Source organism: Grus americana, chromosome 4 (assembly GCF_028858705.1).
Source record: "Grus americana isolate bGruAme1 chromosome 4, bGruAme1.mat, whole genome shotgun sequence".
Lineage (NCBI taxonomy): Eukaryota > Metazoa > Chordata > Aves > Gruiformes > Gruidae > Grus > Grus americana.
In genome coordinates this window covers 36,887,590-36,912,507 of record NC_072855.1, presented here as the reverse complement: position 1 = coordinate 36,912,507, position 24,918 = coordinate 36,887,590, and the positions used below count along the sequence as shown (strand labels likewise).

The window sequence follows — 24,918 nt, the reverse complement described above, 5'->3', positions numbered from 1 at the left end:
GCCCCAGCCTCAGCTGACATAAAGGGCTTCTCTCTGTTACCCATGGTGTCAGACTGCCACAGGGGGTCAGGCTTCCCTGTGGTATTTTCAAGGACAGGCCAGGTAATGATTGCTCCACCACCTGGCAGCTGTTAAAACCAGCGCAGGTCACGACGGCCCCAGAGAGCTTCTGAGACCCGGCACTGTCAGGTCAGTGCAAAGCCTCTGGCCTTTCACTAGCATTGGCAAGAATCGTATTTATTGGGCTACTTTGTGTATAGAAATATAATTAGATTAAAGCTTTCTGAAATCATGAGCATCTGTCTCATATTTCCTGTCTGAGGGAACTGTGTTAGCACTACCAAATGCACTCAAAACTGACTGAAGTAATAGCTGCAGGTCAGAAACTTCTTAAACCTGGCTAAAAAGATTTTTATTTTTTTAATGATAAAGCAAAGTAGACACAAGCAATAAGCTGATGCTGTGCTGCTTAAGGAGAAAAGGTAGTAGTCTCATTTTCTCCAAACCCTGTCAAACTCCTCCTTGTTGCTCTCCTGGCTTCGTGACTGTCCTAGGTGCCACACCGAGGCGTGGGGTCAGGAGGAGAAGCGTGGGGTGATCCTGTGTGCCTGTGGAGCGTGGGAGCATGGGTTTGCTCCTCTGGGATGAGTGTTTGAGCAAGGGCATCTGCAAAGGGGAGAGGAAGGAAGGGAACACACAATTGCTATTGCTCTTCATCTTCCTTGTGTGTTTTTGTTTTTTTTTTTTAAAAAAAGCTCTTCTGTTTGATTTTTTTTTTAAATAAGTTTTAAACTGAATTTCTTGTAAGCATTTGCCAAATCCTATTGGCTTCCTCTTCAGTCAATAGGGAGAACATAGACTCCCTTAAAAGACTCCCAAGTCTTTTTTTCTGTTGTTGCATGAAAACCCAGACTCTAGAATTTTATCATGAGGATTCTAGCAAATGATACTTTGAATCTGAATTAAGTCTTTGACGAAGCCAAGCTGCTTCATGATTTTATGGATAAGGCATGTGGAAATTGAGACTGACAGATTGCTTTTCTTAGAAGACTGTATTGTGTCCTGTCACAAGTGTGGCACACACTGAACTAGTATGCTTAAACTTTCAGGGCTGACATCCAGTTGAGGTAAGATACTACTTCATTACTTCCATATTTTGTAGCTGTTACTTAATCAGTGACACGATCTCTAATGTAACAGTTCTGGTGGACAGTCAGTGCCCTTTAAACCAGAGTCACCTACTAGCCAGTAGTGTTTTTGTTGTTGTTGCTGCCATGTTGTTGTGAAAGGTAACTAAATGCTTAAATAGGAGGTGGAAGATGTAGCCTCACAGCAATGTTTTTGACTTGCTGATAGACAATACTTTTCCTGTCCAAGGCAGAAGCTCCTGATAAATCTGGAACCTCTGCCAAAAGCTACTAATTTCTCCTTCAGGTACACAGGAATGTAGCCCCATGGAGATAACAGGTAAGACAATACAGACCAATATGTAGTTAGCAATATTTCACTATTATTAGTGATGCTGGTTTTGTTTCCATAATAAATAAAATTTTAATTGAATAAAGAGATAAAAGAAATTTGGAGGCAATTACAGTTTTATGTTTTTCTAGCTTCAAAACCAGTGTAGAATTTATCTTCCCAATGGCATTTTGCACATTGGACTAATTTGACACCTAAATATAAAAACTTCCACCCATGTTTATTTGGATGGGGGAGGTTCCCATGGTGTTTTCAGGGGAGAGCGAGGAGAGACTATTGAAAAACTGAACTTGCATAGTTACAAAAACATTCCTGCCTTTCCCCTTCCTCCAGTACTCGCTGTTTATCTTCATTTGGTCACTTTTACCATAAAGAACTCATTATTTGTGAGGAGACAAATAATCAGCATTAAAGTGTTTTGGAATATGCAGTTGCTGAAGGGGTAAGGGAGTCAAATTAGTGACATAAATTTCACAAGCTGGCTTGCCTTAGGTTAGCTACATAGATTTCAAAGATGATTTCTAATAATGCTTTCCCCACAACATGTCCTTCATAGGTGTTTTTTATTTTTATATTTACATGCATATATGGAACATTTATATATATGCACACATATACATTTCACTCTCTTTGTAATACTCAGTTAAGCTTTTTAAGCATTAGGGAAGCAAGATCACATCAGTTAAAATCTGATGGTTATGTGCCTAGTCAGGCTACAGAGCTATAAAATGTCTCCTCACCTTTCCAATCTCTATTACCTGCTTTGCTCTAGTCTCCATCACTATGTTTCAAACTCTGTGTAAATCTGTCTTTCTCTATTACAGCTGTGCTTGATGTTTGTGGGTTTGGGGTTGGGGTTTTTTGCTTTGTTTGCACTACTTGCTGTCTGTGTGTGAGAAGTCTTTGATTACATATACTTAAATTCAGTTATATGGAGATCCTAAATGACATAAAGGAATATTAAGATTTCCTTTGTCCCTCCTGTTCCCCCATATGAAAGATAAACTCCCCAAATACTGGCATATATCCTATGTTAAATCTTTTTCTTTCTGACACTTGCTTCTTGGAAACTCCAATTAACTCAGACACACACACAAATTGTTTCACTAATCCTGCTCTACAGCTCTGTGCAGCACAGCAAGGCAGTCTGTGCATGAATTGGAGGCGTGGAGTGGCCCATTCATTGTACCCAGCTGAATGAGACCCCCCCAGAAGCTCAGTGTGTCCGGAGATGATAGCCGAGCGGTGCGAACCCCTTCATTCACCCTGCCGGGTGTGCTCATCCTTTCACCTGGATGCATTAAGAGCCTATGATATTCATCAAAGTGGCTCCAGTCTCAGGGCTTATCTACATCAGTGGTTTTAAAAGTGCACTCTTCTGTCAGCATCGCTGCATCTGCACAATAAATTTTGCTAGCTTAAGCTATGGCTTCTAGTAAATTCAACTATGTTGGCAAAACTTTTCAGTATAGACTGGATCTCTCAGTACTGTGAGAATGATTTGGTACGTGTATTCAGCGTTGCTGTCATTTCTGTACCTTGGGTGCTGTCTCCCAGGAATTATTAATCATGCTGCTCAGCTGTGCAAATACAGAGACAAGATTTTGATGCCACCAAGTTCAGGTACAGGTGCTGGCCATTTTCTCCCTTTTTGGGTGCCTGCATTTCTTGGTCCTGGCCCACTCTTCAGGAGTAGGAGAGAAAGATCAGAATTTTCTTGAAAGTTTAAATGCTTCTGAATGTAGCTAATGCAGTTGGAGGAACTTCTTGGACTTTCTACTATGCTATAGGGTCCTTCACTTTAGGATGGACATGAGCCCCGCTACTCCATCGTGTAGATCAAGAAACCTTCCAGATCCTGCCTTCTGATGTATCTCATGAATGCATCACATGCCCTGTTTCTGTTCCCAGAATAAAAATATCTCAAGTATCAAGACAATTCAGGAAAAAGTTAATGCTTGGAAGAGCATATATTGGAATGTGTTTGTCTCCTTAACTATAGAGTAAGAAAATCACAAATAATTTCATATTAGGTGTAAGGCCATGCAAATAATGTATTAGTGATACTTCCACTCTGTTTCATATTAAAACAGAATTGGAAATATTTGAAACAGGATGGAAATTAAGCTACCTGCTCATCCACCCAGGTAGTCTGTATGGACTTCTCTGAGGCATCTTGACTGTCACTGTGGGAAAGATTCTTTTCCTTGTTCTGCTTGTGCTTTCCTTGTCCTGTAAATGAGCCGAAGCCTGCAGTGTTCTTGGCTTTCAGTCTTGCACCTGTGCTTGCTAAACTTACCTGGTAAGAAATACAATTACATATGGTTTAGTTCTGGTGTAACTGAACCGTGGAGCTTCTCTACAAACTCATATTAGATCAAAAAGGATTTCATTGATAATTGTTAAATATTTTCATTATTCAGTTATAGTTAATTGTCCATGTGTTCAGAGTCCAACTTTCCATTAATTTTAAGAGACTTTTTTAAAGGATAGAAATTGCCTGTCTTTTAAAGGTCACCTTCAGATCTGTTGCTGAAGTGAATTACTGCTTTAGTTAGAAGGATTTTTAATCAATGATTGTACTAAGAAATTCTGAATATTATATTAAGTGGAAATTTAAAGGATTTAAAGAGGCAACTTCCCTCCCCTCCAAAAGCATAATGTGAAGCTGCTCAACACATTGTAGAAGCTTGTGCTTCTTTTGCAAAATTGGGATCTTCTGCCAATGAAGCATTTTTTACAAGTTGGGACTGGTTTCTCTGAGATGTGAGCGCAGTGGACCAGGTGCTGTCAGTGGGCTCTGCCAGCAGCAGCTTTGCTGCATCCCCCGGGTAGAAAGTTGGTGGCATGTGGAAGCACAGCTGGGTGCCTTACCTACAGGTAACACACACCAGCGGAAGAGAAGGTCAGCAGGAGGTAGTTCTTTGTCCTACTTCCCCAGCTTCCTGAAGGAGGCTTTGCATTATTAAAGGTTAATTGTTTGGGTTTTAAGTACTGTTACCAGAGAGGATCTTGTTCGGTAGTCAGGTAGGGCTGTGCTAGAGTAGGCTGTGTGAATATACCTTCAGAGAGAAACATGGCCCATTGAACAAAATAGCTAGATGCTGTGGGAAGTTTTGTGTCTCACATAGCCAGAGAACTTATTTTAAAATGCATTATTCTTTTGTTTGCTCTAATCAAAGTCTTAGTTCTGTTGAAATTGGAGACAGCACCTTGGAGGTAAGAGTGGAATGGGGTAATTACAGGACAAAAAGTTTTTTGTGACCTTTAAGGTAAGACTAAAATCTGATGCTATGAAAGGGATGGTTTGAAAGAGAGGTAGAAGAGGGGTTACAGGAAGGAAGTGATCCAGCAGGGCAAACAACCTCCAGCCTTTACTGTCTGCTGATGTCAGGTAGGGCTGAAGAAGAGACAGTTAGGGGCTGTGATAAGAGGATACAGCTTGTGCAGAGAGGGAAGCAGGAACCTGGGGAGTATGGAGGAAGACATGACAGCTGATATGGTCTGAATAGATTGGATAGTTAAATACAGTAGTAGGGATTGCTAATATAAACTTAATCAAATTAAACAGTGCTTTACTGCATGTTATGTAGGCATTAGCTAATAAATTTTCACATTACTGTGTTAGGAGGGGTAAATGAATCTTGTGATAGTACAAGTATACAGTACTCATGTTTCTGTGGGGAACTTTTCATCATGTTTGGGACTCTTCTTATTGGTGTCTGGTTTTGATTTGTTGCTGTTTTGAGAATGAAAGTTGGAGTGGTGGAGGCAAGGGGATAAGTTTGAACAAAACAGAGTTTTTGAGCATAAAAAATACATACATCTTACTAGTTACTCTCTATTGAGGTGAGTCGCTAAAAAATTCTCCAGGTTGCCAGGCTGCAACAGTATCCTAATTATAATGTGACTGGAACTGAAACATCTGGTTACCTGTCAGATCATTGAGAAAAGAAAAATCTTCTTGTGAATGTCTCCTGTTTATGTGGAATTTCAGCTTTCACTATGACAAACTGTACATGGAAACCAAGGCTGATGGTGCATGTGTATCACATGTCATGCAAACACAGCAATAGTTTCAGCACCTACCCTTTGCTATTCTTTCTTCCCTCTCCTGTGTGTCCTCAATGAAATCCTCACTGCAGTTTCAAGTCCTCCTTTCATTTCCAGACACCTTCACAAGGATATTTTCAGCTCAGCCTTGTGACTGTATGCCCAGCTCTTGCATGTCACATGTAATATACTTCATTTCCCTTATAGTGACTTGAGAGATGTATTATTTTTGAAACCTCACTACTGTTAAATTGTTTGAAATTAACTCTGAGTTGTTGAAGGGGGAGTTGAATGATCGACAGCCTGTTCAGATGGTGAAGCTGACATACTGATAGCTTTGTTCTCCAAACAGAAATGCAGACACCATTTTGCTATGCTCTCTGATTGGGGACTTGGGGACTGTTGCACCTTTGCTCATGGCTTGTTACATGATTTTCCTGTGTCAGGTTCTCCATTCCACTTGTTTTAATTTTAAAAATCCCTAGATTTCTATGGCTTTGTTCCAGAACAAAAGTGGACTATGCAGAAGAGTTCTGAGCAGGTGCAAAAGTAAACTTGGGAGATACCATTCAAGAAGGAATTATACTTGCATAAATCAGGAGACCATTGAGATAGGATAAATAAGAACGTGGAAGGGGTGGGTGGCATTGTGTAAAAGATGGAGAGGGAAGGAGGTGGTGGCATAAAGAATGAATTTCAACTTTAAAGGAATGGAGAAAAGTATTTAGGCCTTTTTAGTTGCTGCCAAATAATGAATTACATACTGGTGGCTCTTGCAGAGTTTACTACTTCGCTCTGAAGTAATCGAGACACAAAGTTTCTCCCTTCTGAAGTTTTCTTTGTTCTCTTAGTTCATTTTTTTCCTCTTGAACTCTTCTCTCTTCCTAGGCTTGCTGTGTCACTTAGTGTTGCCATACTGAGTGCTAATGAGTCTGGTTCCTTCCACTTTCTGTCCTGAGCTCATTTTGGTGTTCATTTTTTCTTTATACCGCAGCATTTCTGCTCCTTTAACTTCCTTCACCTCTCCATCTTTTCATCACATGTTCTCACCCTCATCCTTTTTACAGGAGGGCACCACATTATTTCAATCTTTGAGTCTTCATGTTCTCTTTCTCACTTAACTCAGCCTTTTAAGATAAACCACATCTTATTCAAATCCTCCAAATTAGAGGTAAACACTTCCTCTCAAGATCAGAGTTCATGACGGTTGCTGCAAACTGTTCCTCCCGAGGAGGAACAGAAATTGTCACTGTAACCCTGCACTGAGTTCCTCTGAACAGGCTTATCTTGTTCACAGAGCAGTTTATCCAGTGTCTTAGCCTTCTCTCCTTGCAAGTTATGTTTTCTTACAGGGCCTGCTTGGCAACTTAATAGCCAGCACAGCCCCAGGCTGTATGCATGCATAGCCAACTTAGGGCTGTTTTTGGTTTTGTCTTCTGAAGGTTTGCAGACTTGCAGCGTGGAGGGCTTCCAGCAAACAGAAATAGCTGTAGCTCTATCTCAAATGCTGCTGTCCAGTCTTTGTACCCAGGAAAATGCCAACCAGAGAAGTAGTTTCGGAGTGCATCATCTCTTTCTGTCTGTATGAGGGAAGGCATGAGATGTTCTTTCCCTCTTCCCACCTCCCCTGGGCTTCAATCTTAAGTAATGTCAGCAAAATCGTTACACGAATATCAACCTCTATGACTAACCAGGACCCCACAGAACTCTCTATCTTGCTAATTTTCCTGACTCTTACTGCAAGAAATTTTTATAAGGAACATAGAGTACATTTATTTTATTGTTTATTCTGTCTCTAATGAAGCTGAGATTTTTAAATAGACTATGTAAAGTAACTTTTTATTAACAGTGCATCCTGTAGTGATGGTAGATATGAGTGTTCCGTTTCCCTGACTGATGCAAAAAATTCTTGAAGAATATGCAGTGTTTTTTACTGGTCTTCCTTTTTTTTTTTTAAACTACTTTTTCATTTGTAATTTAATTCTAAAAACATAGGGTTAGTTAGTGACTTAAGGAGGCTTTTTTTAAAATTTTAGTTTCCGAACTGCCTGTCTGACAGGCCATCTGTTTCCCACTCCCTCTTAAGAATGCTGACTTCAGATGGATCCTCTCTAGTTTCTGTGCTGGAAGACAGACTTTTAATATTAAGAAGTGAGTTTCTAGATATGATGACCTGAAATGTCCATGTATTAAGAGTCATCAGTTTGACTAATGGCACACCGTGGCTACAGATCATCCTAAGCACCTCTTCAAAGTGTCATTTTTCCAGCTCAGTTGATTTCTGACATATCTCACTTTATCAGCCATTGAAGTGGAAATTTCATCACTCTTTTATGCCTTTTGAGTTTTTCTTAGTATTTGTTTGTAATAGGTTTTATGGGTGATTAGTTGTGTGAATTGTGAGTATTTTTTGTGGACAGGAGATTTTCTTAATTTCTGCATATTGTGCTTGGGCTTTTTAATCTACCTGTTACATGTACCAGCTGAATTTGCTTTGTTCTTTTGCCATTAAGAGGCATGCAAGTACTATACCTAGTGCAAACTGTAACTAATGTGGTATTCACATTAGTAAACAGTTACAGATTAAAATGAAATTATGATCAAATTAAAATAATGACACTTGCAGTAATGTATCTGTTCAGCAGCACTACTTAGACGTTATTTTCAGCAACTGTTGTCAGTGCTGAGAATAGGCACCATCTTGACTGGCAGCCCACAAAATACTTCGCTCTTATTTCAGACAGAAGTTCAAGCCTGCTGCTTCTCCCAAAAATCTTATGATTCTTTTACTGCCTGTGTTTATGTAGTAGTGTATCATGAAAGGAAGTTTGTTCCCATTGTAAGCAAGCGTTCAGATTGTGCTTGTATTAAGGGATCAGTGTGGAAGGATCAATGATTCTTAATTCCTAAATAATGGTAATTAGTAATAAAACCAATAGTAATTCAATAATAATAATGTAGACTTTTGAATGCAGCTGGGAATGCTATTGTCCTTAGGAATGCCTGAATTGTTAGATTTAGGTGTTGGGAGGGAGGGTTGTGGTATGTAATATCTAAGTTCCTTTCCTGGCTCAGTTTTGCTGGCCTTGGGGAGGGAAGAAGGGCTTCGCTATGAGCAGCATGCTGCTTTCCTTGCTGTTCCTTCTACTTTTGGGACTGAATAGGAGAGATCTTGCTTGGCCTTCCTTATAACAGTATTTTGTACTCTGTTACTGTTCTTCTGTAACAAAGAAATCTACAAGCTTTATCCTCTCATTCTTGAAACCTTTTCTACTCCAGCACTGTATATATTAAAATAATGACTCTTATTATTCTCAGAACTAGTTCTAGTTTCGCTTTGTGTGTTTTGAGATGCCTCAAATGGATATACACATTGAAAGGGAATATAATGCACACTATAGTAGATCCATAAATCAACCCAAGCAATGACATAATCTTTTCTGTGCAATTATCTCTTCATTTTGGTAACAAACATCTTTTATTTCTTACCTTTTTACTACTTCGTGCCTATGTAGCTTTATATATATATCAAAGGGCATAAAATATCTAAAATAAATTTAGACTTCTTAATCAGTTACCTTAGTGTTCACTGAACTGGGTTTAATGCTGGAAGAAGGCTCTCCAAGTGAGAGATGGGGAGGGAGCACTGTGTACGTTAGGCAGGATTGCCATCCTGTTGCCAAACTGTAATAACCCTTTGGGGAACTCGGAGTTGAAGCTGCTGAATTAAATGCAATAATTTTCCATAACAGTTTAAAAGGCCTGCAGGCATGCTACAGTTGTAGCTGGGTGTTTTAGATAAGACTCTGTAGCATGACCCTAAAGCCTCATTTACATCTTGGCAATTAAAATATATACTACATTTTATGTCTGTTGTACTTTTCCTATACTGCAGTGTAGGGCTTTAGTGTGGAGGCTTTTTTATGGTAAAAAAGGTAAGTAACTGGGTGTTTTTCTTTTCGCTACAGTGACTTTATTTCACGTTGCAATAGGTGATTGAGAGGAACTGCTGAAAGGCTGTCCTGGGGAATTTTAAACACAGTGTAAAACTTCTACCGCTGCATCAGCTTTGTCTGTACCTGAGACTTGAGTCATCGAAGCTCCCACGGTAGCTTTGACACTTGTGTGTGAATATGCCTTGTGCTCCGTTTTGGTGTTTACACTTGGGCTCTCTACAATGCTTAGAGTAAAAGAAGGAATTTTGGTAATTTACTTGTTTTAATTATTATTTGTACGTACCTTATCTGACTTGGTAGTTAAATATTGTGCTAAATGTACTAATGATGTCAAAGGCGTTCAAAGTAGCCTGGCACGTAAGGGAACGAGCTCTGTGATCCCAATGACCTGGTCATGTACAACAAACACTTCTGTGGTTCTGCTTCCGTTCTAAATTAAAAGAAATATGTAAGTAGTAGTTTTTAAAAAAGGGTGTCTCCTCTTTACAGTTTTGAACTGTTTTTAAAATCTGGAGTGACACTGGGAAAGTGCAGCCTGACTGAGGCTGTGCTCGGCTAAGCTATGCACACAAACGGGATGGGCATGAGTATGTAAGAGCTGACATGTCAGTCTGGTGATTAGCGTACACTCTCCTGTTTAATCCAACAAGGAGCCTGTAACATTGGACAGATCACTGAAAAGATCACGGGAGATCTCCATGCTCAGTGACACAGACGAGCATCTTCAGTTTTTATACTTAGAAAAGCATTAGGCAGAAACTTGAACTAGTGTCATGCACCAACGAAATCTTTTTCGATTTTCTTCAGTATATGCAGGCCATTGCACGTTAGCATTGTAGTGCAATGTGTAACAGTATTTAGCATGGCTGTTTTGACATCCTTTTGTGAGTGGGTGAGTTAGTAGTTCAATAGCTTTGTAAATATTGCTCTATGAAAATTCTTTCGTTTAATTGGAATGAAGCTATTCGATGGACCATAAATATTGACATATGGGCAGAAATTACTTGCAGATGAAGGCAAGTGTTTTTGTAACATGTCACAAAATAAATTTAATTTTATTTGGTTTAAAATTTTAATCTAATTTGTCAGAAAAACTGTTCATGTGTCAAATTAGTTGCTGTATTCTCTTGAGATGTATTGTGCTCATTACTAGTATTTCGTCTGAGCTGCTTCTAAGGCAGAGTAAAAGAAAGGTAGTTAGTGCATTCAGGTAACTCCCCCTGGGATGCAGCTTTTATGTTACAGGCAACAGAGGAGAAGAAAAAATTAAGTATGTTCAAATTTGTGCTACAGTGGTTCATTGAAATCTGAACATTTGAGCGGGAAACCTTCTTAATATTTTAACTACTGTGATCTTTATGACAAAGGAGCTGAGCAGATGCAGTAACTGACAGTTTGGGGTTTTTTTTTTCCTTAAAAGTTTTTCTCAATAATTGAAAGTATTTCTCTAAAGTTGGGAGTGGCAGGTGTTTGGTTTTGGGGTTTTTTGGGGGTTTTGTTTGTTTGGTTTTTGTTTTGTTTTTTAAAAAAGGAGGAGGGGGCAGGATTCATGATGGGACAAGTAAGTCCTGCGCAGTCCTGAGACTGTAAATTATGCCACCACAGTAGTAAGACTTGCAGATGGCTTTACAGGATCTGAACTGTAAGTTTTCCTTTGTTTGACTTGTCATTGCTGGCTTACTACTTAAACATTAACAGTGACATCTATTTCTGTATTCTGCAAATATGTTTTGTGTTCTCTCTCTGCGTTCTGATCATGGTAGAGAACATGTATTTGTGGACAGATCTTTAAGATGGCTTTTACTCTGCCTCCTCCTTTCAGATATGTGTATTAATTCAGTGATGAAATAGAATCATAGAATAGTTTTGGTTGGAAAAGACTTTTAAGATCATTAAGTCCAACCATTAACCTAGCACTGCCAGGTGCACCATTAAATCCTGTCCCTAGGCACCACATCTACACCTCTTTCAAATGCCTCCAGGGATGGTGACTCAACTACTTCCCTGGGCAGCCTGTTCCAGTGCTTGACAGCCCTTTCAGTAAAGAATTTTTTCCTAATATCCAATCTAAACCTCCCCTGGCGCAACTTGAGGCCATTTCCTCTTGTCCTGTCCCTTGTTACTTGAATATTCAAGACTTATAAAGTATTTCAAAGACATGAAACTAAAGATGTTAAGTGTTTCCTAAAACTTGCTGAGAGATACGATTGGCTTTAAAGTTAAAGGTTACTGAAGGTAAACAGGTGTTCCGTATAATGCCACATTCAAAAAGATCAGATTCTTAAATGTTACAGGATTGTGATTTTTTTTTTTCCAAAAATGCCCACAAAAACTCCAGTATTCTTCATTATTGTGGCAGTGTAATCACTGTTAAAGTGTCTCTGTAATGTGGTGCTATTAAACAGCTCGGGGTTTTTTTTTTAACCTTTTCATTCTTTGCCTGGAGAGGCAATAGGTAACCCAGAAAACCACCTTTTGAAGTTTTATTGAATTCATTGACTTCCATGGGAAGCAGATCGGTACTTCCTCGTGCTACAGCATAGATTAAATCTGAGGATTTTAGCTTGATACAGTAACAAAGTATTGTGCAAAGAAGGGTTTGGGTTGGGTTTTGGTTTTTAACATTATAAAGGAGCTTGGAAACTTGGGAAAAAATCAAAATTATTTCATCTTTGATGAATAGTGTCTGTCAGTTCCCATGGCACAATTTAGAGATATTAGGAATTAGTGGCCCTGTAAAGTCTTGAAATGCATAGATGAAAGGGGAGATAGGCTTCCACATGAAGTCTTTACACTGCAAAAGAATACCTCCATCTCTTAATAATGATTTTGTGTTAAAAAAACATAAAGTTTATAAACGTCTGGAAAATTGTTTTTACATAGAACTTGCATTCATTAGTCAATCAAATATTTTAAAATCTGAGTGTTTCATATAAATTAAAGATGTGCTAGATGGGCATGCAGATATCTAAATAGGCATAAATTTAATATTCTGTTAGAAGACTTCAGTTTCTCTGATCATGTACGAATATTTCAGTTTCTTTTTAACCACTTAATATTTGAAAATATAATAAATATAGAAGAGAGTTTGTGTAAATGGAAGGCTTTGTAGCTTTGTCTTTTAGTGCAAACTGACATTCACACAGGTCAAGAAATGCAAGAGCTTTTCAGAGAATTTTAAAACCGAATGATAAAAGACTGGCTGCCATTCACAAACTTGAATTACAGTTCTGTAGGAAATTAAATAGTCTCTAAAAATCTTTTCAGGAGTGACAACTAATTAGTTTATTTGATATTAAACATTTAAAATTAAATAGGTGAAGAGTTCTAAAGCAACCTTGGTTTTGCTGAACAGAGTGCAAATGGAGTTGGCTGTTGCTTTGTGATACGTGCTGTAAACTGTGATTTTAATTCGTTATCACAAAGGCCTTGACTGATAGTGCTTTGTAAAATAATCAGTTGTGTTATTTAACTACTTTAAATTGAGAGGAGCAACCAGGAGAAAGTTCTTCCTGAAACAAAGGAGAGAACTCGAATATATAAGGTATTAAACAAGAAATACCAAGGCTTCAGTTAACAGGTGCAGTTGCAAAGTATTAAAATCATCTGAACTGTTCTTCATTTAGATGTTTTGTCAGCTGTTTAGAGATACAAATTATATTCTTTATTTTGTTTTAGCACTTTTTAAAAAACAAAAGCAAAATGTTCAAGCTATTTCTTACTCTGTCAGAAATGTAGATGTTCTGGTTAAGTGTGCAGGGCCCAAGAGATAAAACTGAGAAGCCTTGTTTTGAAAACTAAGTGCAATGAAACAGTAAAGAAAAATAAATCGTAATAGCAATAAGATTCTTACAGTACTGTTCCTTAAAAACTTGAGGGAAGGAAAAAATATTTCTGACTGTCATTTACAAATCAAATAGTTACTTTTTAGCACAAAGTTACAAAGAATATACTGCCTTGGAGAAGTCTTCCTGTATATCACCTATAAATGTTTTTGTAGCTTGCTTTGAAATTATGTATGTATGTTCTTCATGAGAACAATTTTCTTAGAATAGAAATTACAATAAAAAGTTGCAGAAGTCTGTATGTAAAAAACAGACATTAAAACCAGAAGTTTCTGACAAGCAGAAGGAAGTCAGACTTGCCATTAAAGTATGCATCCTTCTCAGAAAAAGACAAAGCAACTTACCTACAGATAGACTTTAGGTGAGTAACACATTCTTAAAGCTGAAAAGCTAGGGTTTTTTCTGCCCAGTTCTCAGTCTGCTTTTGATCTTCTAATCTGTTGTATAGAAATGAGAAGTATTGTGTTGTCATTCCCAAGAATTTCTTTGCTAATTTTTTTGATCGGGGTAGCTCGTGCATGAAACTTTGTGAATTCTTGCAAGTGTTACAGAGGTGCATCTCGCCCATTGCTGATCAGACCTTTCTTTCTCTTCCAGACAGTTAAGAAGCAATCACAGCAATTAGAGAATGTTGTAACACATCAGCGGTTGTCTTTCTAATTTTGTTATAGGTGAATGTAAGCTGAATGTAGAGAAGACTTCCAAATAAGCTGGACTGATGTGCACAGAGAAGGAATGAAGTATGGATGTGAAGGAACGTAGGCCTTATTGCTCCCTGACAAAGAGCAGACGGGACAAGGAACGGCGCTATACAAATTCTTCTGCAGAAAATGAGGAGTGCAGAGTGCCTACGCAGAAGTCTTACAGCTCCAGTGAAACCTTGAAAGCTTTTGATCATGATTCCTCTAGGTTGCTGTATGGAAACCGGGTAAAAGACTTGGTCCACAGAGAAGCAGATGAGTATACCAGACAAGGTAGGCAAGATGTTTTAATTCAGAGTGTATAATTCATTAGTACCAACAAGGCATTCTTGCTGTGGGAGGAGTATGTTGTTATACCAGTTTCATCAGTTTTAGTAACGCTCTACAGCCACAGTACACTTGTATCTCCCTAAATGTTTTACAAAGATGGGAAAGCATTGCGTACCATCTTTGAAATAAATAATACATGGTGCACAGGAAAGTTAAGTAAGTGGCCTGTGCTGGGCAATGGATCAGTGACAACATTGCAGACTCAAGTGTGAAGTATTCAGGCCTTACAGTTTAAAAACTAGACCCCCAGCGTCAATACAACTCAACAGATTGCCTAAAAGTTTGCCACCCCAATATACCTAAAATGTAAATAGCTTCAAAATTAATAAAAGTAAACAAATACAACTGTTCCACGAAGGCCAAGCCCTATGAATGGGTTTGGGGAAACATAGTATGTGTGTGAATGAGCATACGAATAATTCATTAGCTCAATGCCTTTATCTTTTAGCTCGCAAAGTCAGTAACAGAGCACTGTACAGCGAGTAAGGTAAATTAGTTCACGATTAATGTATTTGGGTTTGTTGGGGGATTTTTTTAGTGGATATCTATGATACCTAACCATATGCTAACAGGGTGCTAGAGCTCACTGTTAAATTTCTGAGTCCAGGACTGGAGAGACATGAAAGATCTAAATATCCATGGAGATGCTCAAAACCTGATTGAGTATGGTCCTGGGCAGCTTGCTGTAGCTGACTGTACTGGAGCAGAGGGTTTGGACTAGATGATCTCAAGAGGTCCCTTTGGACCTCAGTGATTCTGGGAGATTGCACTTGGCTCCAGTTAGGGTTAAGCACTTATGCATCAGTTTTGGATTGAAAGCTGTAGTCTCTGGAGTTGGCATTTTTTCATTTCCACAACTAAACTACTTAATATAAGGGGGGGGAGAGGGGGAAGTTATGAAATGTGTGGAGTACTGCAGCCCAGCTGTCTAAAAGGATAAAACTAGCTAGGCCAAGAGCTGTGTGAACCTATGCCTCAGTCTTCCGCATAAAGTGATATTCTCTTTTATGAGGAAACAAGAATAGATTTAGGGTAGAAAAAGAAAGCTTCTTCCTTGTGAGGAAGTCCTTAGTTTTAATTTTAGAAATGTTTAAAAATATTTTCCCCATTGGTGGTTTTTCTTTGTTCCAAGTAGAATAACTTTACATTAGAATTAGAGCTAGGCAGATGGTGTTGACTTTTTTCCTACAAATGTTTGCAAGGGAAATAAAAATATTTCTCTTAGACTCATGTAACTGAGGCTTGCTGCTACTGTAGTCTGTCTGCTTTCTGCCATGTATTTGTTTCTGTGATGTGTTAAAACTTCAGGTCATCGCTACTTTCTAGTTTTTAAATCACTAGTCACCTTGATCTTACTACTTTAATGAGGTAAAATCAAGAGGAAATTTTCTAAGACCTGTACTGTAGACACTTTCTTAGTACTGGTGACAAAATAATATCAAAATAGACACCATTTACTTAATGAATTCATAAACTATTGTCTGAATAGAGTACTGTTCTTTTTAAATAGCAATAACAAAATGGAAGAAGTTCTGTAGTCTGGCATGTCACATATGATGGTGCACTAGGGCTTGGGGTTTTCTTCCTCTTCATTTTTTTTTTTTCAAAAAAGCAAATAATATTTAGCTAATACTTATTGCCCAGTATGCAATAAATTACACATCTATAGGCCTAAGATGGCGGTCTGGGATGTGTAGTGTCGTCTTCACCTTTTCAGCACTGTCATCTGTGCCTGTTTGATTTTCCTCATCGTCCTTTCAGTTCTTTTTGTATGGCTTATTGGCTTCCTCTAATGCGTGCTGGTTTAGCACCTTTGGGGACTACCTGCAGGTTTGTTAGGGTCAGGTTATAAAGAGCTTGTTTTGCAGACTTCGATAGCGTGTTCCTTTGATTCATCTTTGACTGAGAGAATTTACTGCTTCTGGCATTGGAAGCATTTTGTGGAAAAGGTGTTCAAGGTCATTCCAAAGGTTTTTAAATAATATATAAGCTATGCTTCCCTGTATTTATTTTTTTCCTCTCTGTCTAGAAATAGAGTGCAGATATGTGGCTTTGACAGTGTAATTATGTTCTAGACTGCTAAATCAACAGGAAATCTATAAGCAAAAAAGGCAAGTTTTAATAAATACCTTTAATTGGAAATTAATTTTTAAAATTAATCATGACCAGTGTTTGGGGGTTTTTTGGGTTGGTTCCCCCCCCGCCCGCAGACTGTGTAAAATAACAGTATCAAATTTCCAGTGTCCACTGGAAAGCCACTGGAGCAGTTATGTGAGTTTCTCGAGTCTCTCGAATGTGGCACAATTTAAAAGCATCAGTGTGTTTTTATGGCTGATATTTTGGGGTAAAGCCCTTCAAAGCTTTCTGCTAATGGATCAGAACTTTCCCACCTGTTCTTCCTGGGTTGTCTCAGTACATGTCTTTGTGTTTCCTGCTTCCCAAAATCCCAAGGTAGGAATTCAGAAAGGGATGCTGCTGTAGGAGATGGGTGTGCCCTGTTTAGTGGTAGCTTTATCCCAGGATATCTTTACTTGTGGAGAGGAAGTTTTCCAATTGTCAGTTCCAGTCACAGAATCTTTTTCCTTGTCTGTTGAATTTTTGTTGCTTGAGATGAATTGCATAAGTAGCGATAAGAGGCTAAAAATGCATGTGTTTGTCACTGTAATTCTAAAATAACATATAAAACATACAGTAAAATATTTGAAAATGAAATGTTTATATAACTGGGATTATCTTGTTAATTTTTGAAACACAGTTGAAAAGACTGGAATAGTTGGGTATACTTGTTTTGGAAATTGTAACTTCGTCTACATAATATACTTTCAGTTAACATCCATGAGAGATAAGACCTACTGTGGTCTCCTTGCCTTCTTCTCAAGCCCCTTCATCTGTTGCAAGACTAGTTTTGGTTTTAAACTCTTTAGACGAGGATTATTTAGCCCACTATTTTTAGAAATTTTAATTTAGTTATTTATTTTCACTTTGTTGTTAATCTCCACATAAGATACAAAAAAAAATGGCAAGCCTGTGAATAATTAAACTCAGCACCTAGCCATGTAAATGAAGACCATGAGCTTTTTTCCTTTAGAAGTATTTTTAAGCTAGATACTCAATTTTGTATTGCATGTTTGAGAACATACCTAATCTCATCCTTGACCATGGATGAAGCAACATGAAAGACTATTTACTTTCCAACGTGTGATGATGTGATTGTATGCTGTTTATGTGTTAGGGAGGAAGAAGATACCTATTTTCTTACCCTTCAAAGTATCCAACTATAATGAGCAGCCTGATTTAAATGTACAACTTCTCTAAGTGCGTTCAGCAACCTAAATGCTTGTATTTTGGAATATGCCCAAGTTATCTTGTTGAATGCAGGATTAAAGTTGACTGTGTAAAGTTGAATTTCTCTGTTGTACGTAGAGAAATTCCTGTGTTTACAAAATTAAACTGCTGTGTGAAGTGATGTGAAGTACATAGGAGACTGCTCTGCAAAAGTATCTGAAAGTGTGACATGACTATGGAGTGGGAGGGAAGGGTTGTAGAAATACAGAAAGTGAGTAGTATTTTTAAAATTGAATTTGGAAAAAATAATTGGAAGTAATAAAACAATATGAAAATAATTTGAAGGAGGTCATGAATCAAACATGGACTCAGAAGAACTGAAAAACTTTGTATACAGGTGCATTAAGTTAGTATGAAAAATACAGGTATGCAAAAACTGTATTTGTTTACCATCAGATACATGTTAAAGAGAAGAGAGGAATATGCAATACCTCTTAAGGAGTCATTGTTCCGTTGCAAATGATTTTGTGGTCGCAGGACAGTATAGTGATCCTACAAAGTGATCCATGTAGCCTTTCAGTGAGTTTTTGCACAGGAGTGGGAGGCTGACCCATGAGCACAGGTGGCAGGATGCACTGCAGATTTGTGAGTGTTTATATTTTCATACAAAATAATCACAGCACTGTTTGTGAGCTGTGTGAAATGAAAAGCTGAGCGGCAGGACATCTTTTGCTAATAGAAGACCCAATGAGATAGTGCAGGTTTTGTTCAAGTTTTACTTTTTGAAAGTTTGTGTCAACTACAGTTTTGCCTGCAGGTAAAGTTATTTGGTCTTTCTAGCTGACAGTGAGAATGAGTTCACCGTGTTTATCAATCAGAACAATTCATTGTCAGCCAAGCCTCAACATCAATTTATTTTCATGCTACCGTTTTTAGTTTGGCAGGCGAAAGTATTTGTATACATGGTTTTGTACCTTTACTCTTCTGGAATACTTAAGTGCCTAAATTAGATTAAATGCCCTAATAACTCCTTGGAGCTGCAAAAAGAGGGACTAAACTTAGCAAACAAGTGAAGAAAAATAATTTCTTTTCTTCACAATATGCTGGATCACTGATACCAGGTTGCTGAAAAGCAAAGCCATATACAGTACATTACACCGTGTGGATGTATCGTAGCTATCGTTCAGCTGACACTCCTGTGACAATTAGATTTAGGTCCTAGAAAAATCTCACCATTCAGTGAAAGAGGGACCTGAAACAGTGATATATATGCTTCGACAATTTTATTTTATTATTTAAGATATTAAACACTGTCAGGGGTACATTTTTAAGACTTCAGAAACCTGAAACATGAATTGCAACTTCTATCCTAATGTAGTATGACTCCAAAGTCTATTGCTTTTAAATACTAGCTGCTGAAAATGAGTTATTTGGATAGCAAAATGATTAATGTTTTCAGTCACCGTGAATGTCAGCTGTAGGATTAAAGGATTTAAATGGTCATGTTTTTAAACCTAAAGCTCAAGTACTTTAAACTTACCTATCTGAAGCAATGGAAGGATAGATAGGGTAAGACCGTTTTTGACCTTCCACTACCTATGCCTTATTGATGAGCTGACTTTGACTGTTGAGTAGGCAAGTGATTCTCAATAGCACTGAATCAGCCCGTTTTGCAGATTATTTACAAGAAGGCATGAAATGATATAGAAGGGACTTTCTGATCTCCCAATGAGCAAATTAATGACCATTCAGTGACACTGCCAGCACTGTCTCTTAAAATGTAAGGCAGCTATTAGAATTAGTGTTTTATGTTCCTGACTGCAGTGCAAAATGTATCCTGATTGTCAATGTGACAGATACTTTTTTTGTTATGCTAAAACATGACCACCTGCAGTATAGGCCTGATTTGAGTGGGTAAATTCTGTAAGCAAGCATACAGCGTCAGTGTGTTCTGGATAATTTTGTGGCCTTGAGCTAAGCACATAACCTTCTGCCAGAGGTGGTTTTTTCCCTCTGTAATACAGGAATAATAACACTTAACCACCTCACAGGTGTGTTGAGAAGATTAATTAGTTTATGTTTGCAAAATGCTTTGAAGATGAAAAGCGCTGTAAGTGCTAAGTAATATTATCATCTTTCATTGCTATACTAGTTACTTCTTAAAGCAACAATAAGAAGTTAATTGGTTTTCAGGTTCTAGGTGATAAGGATCTGTTGACTTTTAAAGTTATTCTATTAGCTACAGAGTGGTACTAAGAAAAACATTTCACTTTTATTTGATTAGGAGTATATTTAGCTCACACTCAGTGATACGCACACTTGCTCTAAGGTATTCATCTAGTTGAAATTGGCCCCTTGTGGGTCATGGTCTGTAGATGAACTACATGACAAAGGGCAATTGTGATTCTCCAGGGGAAAATCAACCTTGGTTATTGGCAGTAGACTGCTTGATCAGGCATTTCTACACAGCCTTGGTCCAGAGAGTAAAAACCTTGTCTTTGACTAGTCCAGTTGCAAAATAAGAGAATTAAGTTCTCGATCATAATGATTAAGGATTTATAAGGTGAGCAAGGGGCCTTCATAAGGACTTTCAGCCTCATGGAAAGGAAGATACTGTAGGTTTGTAATTGTTCTTCTGTCTTTCCATAGCTCATGTAATGAGATGTATGTGCTGCTGCTGTTCATAATATAAACTAAACTGAGGACTGGGGGATAAATGGATCACATGCATGGCTATGAAAGAGAGAATATTCTCTTTATGAAGAGAATAAAGCTAGTAAAGTGTGCGATTAGAGATGGGGTGAGGGGAAGAATGAAAGAGGCTGAAGAGTCCTGTCTGTCCTGTCTGTTGATTTAGCACTTAGGGCTGAGATTCAGGGTGGTAGGCTAAGCTGTGAGTGATTGCTTATTCCATCACTGGCAAATAAATGCAGAAAGTAAGGCAGAGATGTAAAATAGGAATAATTCTTCAGAAAGTTTCATGATGCTTTCTGAAATTAGTTTGTAAAATGTCACAACTTAACTGGCTTGAGAGCCAGTACTCAGCATTACTGAGCTTATTAAGCTGAAAGAGGAAGTGGCAGAGCTACGGGAACACGTTTGCCTCTAGTTTTGTGTTTCTACTTTTTTACTTTGCAGTGCCGTAAATACATCTGAGTCATAAATCCTTTCTTGTGCTCAGTGTAATAGACGTTTTGCCAGAAAATCTAAATTAAGATGGTGCTACACTACATTTAATATGAGGGTTTACAGAATTGAAACCCTTTTGGGGGGTGTGACAGCAGTGGGAGTGAGAGAGGGACTAAAAGAGGTTTTCATTTCTGCAGAAGTCCTTGGGCCTGTATTCTCTGTTGTTTCTTGCACTTACCCACAGCGACGGTCTGAGCGCCTCATGCTGCATTGCAGACCTGATTCCCATGCATGTGGGATACTTATTTATGAAATCCTACAGGTAGAAATGTATAGGCCTACTCTAGGTGTGTTGGGTTTTTACTTTATACCAGTTCAGAGCCTGTTGGCCTATTCAAGTTTTCTGCCATGCTGAGAGACGTTCTCCTGTCTGGGTCTATCTGCTCACTTGTGGTGGCAGATGTGCCTTTCCTTCATGGAAAGGCAGAAAATAATGGTAGAGTTTTTCTCTTCTCCACATCTGGAGGAACAGCAGTGAGTCTGAGCTCTATTTTGTGTGCTTCTCTTCATGCTACCTCCTTCCTCTTCACCTTCTTTTCCCATTTCAAGCTGTATGTCATGTCATTAGCATCATATTGACCTTAATGTGGCAGTTCATACCTGTCAGATCTGTGGTTGTAGGCTCTCTGCGGACTCAATATCCATCATCTCTACGTTGCTTACCCTTGGGTCATATTTTCTTCACATCTATCAAATTTAGGCTTTATTTGTATTTTGTAATAAATGGATGCTCAGATCTTGATGATTTAGTCCCAGGATCCAAAGATTAAGATAGAAGCCTAGAATGTCTATACTGTCATTCTGGCCGTGATCAAGACTTTGTGTTCCTTTCTACTCGTGGAGTTGTATTTCTTTTTTAAATCCACAAAATCCTTTTTTTTTTTTCCTTGTGGCCCATGATCTGTGCAGCTCTCTTAGTTTCTCTTAATTTATGTAATCATAGTCATAAAATCAGATTTTTATATAAAATCCCCAAATTTGGAACCATGATATTTAAATTATGAATTCATTTACTGGAACATGATTGCTGATGCTGTAGCTTGAAGCTTTGAGTTGTGCAATTGTGAAATTATCTTCAGCTGACTTTAATCTTACTCTGCGGTAACTTCAGAAGGGCTTGATAAACAGTCCTTTATCCTTATACTGGATTAAGAACTGCTTCTTATGTTCTAGTCCGTGGATTAGTACTGAGGATCCCCTGCCACCTTCAAGCCTAACGGAATAAAATTGAGTCTCCCATACTGCACAGAAACGTCTGCATGTTTGAACCATAATTTGGAAAACCAGTGACAGGCAGATGTTGTGTTTCACTCACATTGATTCTGGTCTATTTCTTAAAATAAAAACTTTTGCCGGCTAGCATTTCAATCAATGTCTCCTTGTGATTCTATAGTTTACTGTTAGTAAAAATACATGGATTGTTTAAATATTAGGTTTGAAATACTTTATTTCCCACAAAACAGTAAGCGTGGGTGGGGTATTTTTGTGGATTTTTTTGGTGGTTTTTTTGGTGGGTTTTTTTTGTAGAATTGATTCAGGGTTTGAGTCTTACATAAAGCTCTTCTACCAAGAGTGGCACAGTAAGTGCAGCTCAGAGAACTCACAGTATCTGGTGCTAACTCATTCAGAAGTCTCTGAGACCATTACCTAACTCCCCATATGCTTTTGAAAGCCCATAAGGAATGGGAGAACTGTATGGTTAATGTTTGCTCGGAATAACGAGCACTTGAAAATTATATGCACAGTTGCTAAGATTTAATATAATTTAATGCTGTTTGCTATTACGTAGGTTACTGGATATAGTGGAGAAGCAACTGTCATTCATATGTATCTTACAGCTCCACTCTAAGTCAGATAATGACAAGAAAAGGAGGTTAAGATGGAAAAGTGAATAGAGGGGAAAGGTCAAGAAAGAGAGATTAAGAGGTGACAAGGAAGAGGGTTGTGATGAGTGAAGAGAAAAACATAGGAATTAAAAACAGGAGGAAAATGTGGTACAGCGTATTAGGATGGTTTAAATTTCAGAGATGATTTTCACAAAAACAAAAGAGAAAATCAGGCTGAAGTAATAACAACAAAATACTATGCCAAATCAGAAAGAAAAATGTTAACATAGGCAAAGCTCATTACTTGTCGGTCTTCACTGCGATTTCTTGCATCCTAGCAAACAGAACTCTTGAAGTACAGCTTTGGAAACTCCTTTTTAGTAAATATATTGTGAAGTTTCTGTGACAGAATGGATGGTATCACATCTATTACTCATTCTCTCTTTTGTGTAATTGTATTCCACCCACCTAACATTCTGATTTCTGGAGACAGCATTTCTACAGTTATCAAAATTTTATAGAGCATCCAAGGCCTCTGTTTTGCTATTTTCTTATTTAAATTCTTTGTCCTTTCATTTCCAGCGAATTTGTTATCCTAGTGTACATTTACTTCCAATTCTATGTCCTTCTCAAGACCTTTCCTTAACTTTCTAAGTGTGCCACACTGTATTTGCCCCAGTAAATGGAAAAAAAAATACTTTATTTACAGAGTAGTTACGTATTTTTCCTTAAGAAACCAGCTAGAATTGACACTTGAACGTACATGATGTTTAAGATTGACTAGGATTGTGTGGAATTCTTGCTAAGCCAGTCTGGCTCTGCCTTGATCATCTAGGAAGATGCCATCCACCCCACGTTCTCAGTGGTCCTGTAGTGACTAGCTAGTGCCCTGAGAACAGAAGGGACAGCTTTGCTGCTGATTGTTATGTACAAAGAAGCCCCTTTTCCATCTTGACTAGCACATAACTGAACTTCATACTTTTCAGGAATTAGGAAAGTGAACATGCCAATCAATTTGCAGTTGACAGCTATGAAGGAATAGCTCTGTTATGTGTCTGGGTTAGGAAGGGAAGGTACTGTTGAATCAGGTCCGTAGTCTTGACCTCTTGGTTGTACAAAATGAAGTGTTTCAAAGTGCAGCTGTGTGCTGGGTTCTGCTCTACAGAAAGTGTTAGAGGTATTGAGAATGAGCTCCAGGTAAGGAGATTCAAATAGGAAAAATATGCCCACTATATAGTGTCTAAACATGGATACAAAAGGAAGTAAGTACTTTTCCCATATCAAAATAGCAGAAAACAGCATGGTCCTTGCAGTAACACTTTGATGTCAGTGCTGCTTGTACAATGAGCTTATATGATAAGCATTGTATTACAAGGACACATTTGTATGCAGTAGTCTGCAGACAGAAAATAAAAACCTGAGAAAAAATATTTTTCCTCATTTTCTTTCTAAATAAAATAAGACTTCTTTTAATTAAAAAAAAACCCCACAGGATTAAATTGGGAATTGAGGAAATGTAAGGGAGAAGATTGGTTGTCCTAAGGACCATGTTTTGCATCTGTACAGCTTTAGCTGTTTCACAGGCTTTCTAAGTTTAGTATAAGTATTTTTGTCATGCTTTATTACAGAGTGATTATAGGGGAAAAGCGCTTGATTTTTGAATGGCACAAAGGTGTTAGAGACAGACAGAAGCTGGCAAGATACAAAGGAAGAATAGATTAGAAAGGGGCCTGGCAAGTACTGAAGGATGGATAGACAGCAGACATGGCATGAAACTTCATCAGAAACATGAGCCAAGCTAAAGACAAGTTTGAGTATGGACTTGGATGGATTTGGGACCTCTGCCTTTTTGGTACTGTGTATCCTGTTATGACAAAAGCAAAGTCAGCAAAGGCACTCAAACTATAATTCCTCTGGTTTCAAAGGTAGGGGTGTGGGTGTATTTTTATGCTAACTAGGCAGATGCTTGGAGGCTTTGTCAGATTTTTTTTCTTTCCTTCTTTTCCAAAATAGTCTATTGTTGCTAAAAACCTGACTTGTCAACTTATCAGTGGTTAATGAATTACTAAGGACAGTGCTGATGTCTGGAGATGCTGTCAAATTCTCTGTTGGATATTTTTTGTTCATTCCTTCTGTTTGTTTCTTTCCCCTTTTCATGGTTTTTAAGAGAATATGTCTGTGTATATATTTAGTATAGATCCAACTTAGAGCAAGGGCTGACAACTGAAGAACCATGGGCCTTTTCTGTTGTTTA

The 24,918-nt window shown here is 38.1% G+C and overlaps 1 protein-coding gene across 18 annotated transcripts in view; it reads left to right on the top strand.

Annotated features, from left to right (window-relative positions):
* The window catches only part of TENM3 (teneurin transmembrane protein 3), a 615,036-nt gene that overhangs the window by 277,986 nt on the left and 312,132 nt on the right, over positions 1 to 24,918 (top strand). For 17 of the 18 annotated variants that reach the window (XM_054824425.1, XM_054824434.1, XM_054824432.1 and 14 more), the window contains one exon: positions 14,005 to 14,307. In XM_054824425.1, coding sequence (XP_054680400.1) covers positions 14,076 to 14,307 — 232 coding nt within the window. In that variant the 5' untranslated portion in view covers positions 14,005 to 14,075. Of the gene's footprint in view, positions 1 to 14,004; positions 14,308 to 24,918 lie in introns of those variants that run through there. The other variant, XM_054824433.1, reaches the window with a different exon arrangement.